The 1,592-nt window shown below is 49.6% G+C and overlaps 1 protein-coding gene across 2 annotated transcripts in view; it reads left to right on the plus strand.

Moving 5' to 3' along the window:
- Positions 1–522: 522 nt before the first annotated feature.
- The window catches only part of LOC119593841 (protein disulfide-isomerase-like), a 5,039-nt gene continuing 3,969 nt past the window's right edge, over positions 523–1,592 (plus strand). For both annotated transcript variants that reach the window (XM_037942870.1, XM_037942871.1), the window contains exon 1: positions 523–778. In XM_037942870.1, coding sequence (XP_037798798.1) covers positions 538–778 — 241 coding nt within the window. In that variant the 5' untranslated portion in view covers positions 523–537. The remainder of the gene's footprint in view (positions 779–1,592) is intronic.

Genomic DNA, 1,592 nt, shown 5'->3' on the forward strand with positions numbered 1-1,592 from the left:
CATTATATTATGATACCGGTGAGCTACGTGTCACTAAGTAGGAAAGTCTCAAAATAAAACCATAATTATTACATCAGAAATTCCTTGAATTCAGTCACCTGTGATTGGCGTGCGTAAACTTATGAAAGATGACATTTAAAGACATTATTGGGCATCCTATCGCACCTCTCTCTAACGAGAAGTCATTAAGCGTGGTTAGCAGAGAGCAGGAAAACATATAGTGTAAAAATCGCGTTTTCCCCACGTTTGAACTCCCGGCACCGGCCATGGGGTCCCACAATGCACCACTTTCTCCTGACACATTGCAGTGACGTCATTCACATGCCAAGGGCCGCTAACTGATTAATTCATGTGTCGCGTTACTTTATCCTAAATTTGGCTCCGAAGGTGGAATAATACGATGGTCTGTGCACTCAGATTCAGTTCTAATAATCTCCCACGGGGGATGGAAATAGAAGAGAGGACGCGTGGTCCCTGCCGAAAGGAGAAGAAAATGCCGGTGTGTAATAGACGGCGCAGTAACGTCGGGCTCCACCAATGGCGATCGCACACGACGGGCCACGTCTGCGCCTTCTGTTGCCTCTCACAGCTCTCGGCCAGTCTGTGACGAGAACTAGAACGATGAGGGTGGGAGCAACCGTCGCCGCCATCCTTGTGGCTTCCTTGGTCGCCTCTGTAGGGGCTGACCAGATCGCCAAAGAAGAGGGGGTGTTGGTGTTGAAGACGGAGAATTTCAAGAAGGCGATAGAAGATAACGAATTTATCCTGGTCGAGTTCTGTGAGTATATCTGATCGCTGTTAAATCTTTACTCTTTTTTTTCAAATTGGTATTGCCGACCGGCCAGATGTGTCCGGGTGTGCGTGTGTTTTTCTTAACGAGAGCAGAATGACTCGCATGCTGTCACGTATTAGTTGCCAAGATCGAGATGGCAGGAGGCTGCGGCATTTAAACTCGTTCGCGATCTCTTATTTAACGCTTTAAAACTGACAGTCGAAACATATGGAGTATGCCCTTCCCTCCCAAGTCGCAGTACCTCTTTCGGAAGGTGACAGCTGTGCATTTGTTCACAAGTCTGCCTCATTATGCATTTAAGCAGCGGGAGGGGCGAGCCGCTTCCTCACGTGCAGGAGGAAGCGGCGTCTCGATCCCGAAGGAGGTGGGCGGGGTGACGTGGCACGGCCCAGGCACAAGCACGGCCACCGGTCTCCACTCCCGGCGTGCACGTCAGCCAGCCCAGCATCATTTTTTGTCTTGCAGTTAGTCGGTGGCGGGCAGAGCCTCTCGGAACGTTATGGGATGATATGCGCGCTGGAATGGGCATTTTCTTGCGCTAAAGGGTTCTGAATGGCGTCCGTCCATTAGCGGAGCACTCAGACCTGTTGGGTTAATTCGGCACGCCTTGCACGTAGTCATTGAGGAGTGCAATTACTCTCCTCCCCCCTGACTTGGCCCACGTATACCCGGCGAAACATCATAACGAAGATTTTTTTCGCAGTCGGATCTTGTTGTATATTAAAACATTTGCTTCAATATTGCAATCCTCCGTTCAGATTTTCGGAAAAATCGAAACCTCTTTAATGCGGCAACCAAG

The sequence above is a fragment of the Penaeus monodon genome, chromosome 32 (assembly GCF_015228065.2).
Source record: "Penaeus monodon isolate SGIC_2016 chromosome 32, NSTDA_Pmon_1, whole genome shotgun sequence".
Lineage (NCBI taxonomy): Eukaryota > Metazoa > Arthropoda > Malacostraca > Decapoda > Penaeidae > Penaeus > Penaeus monodon.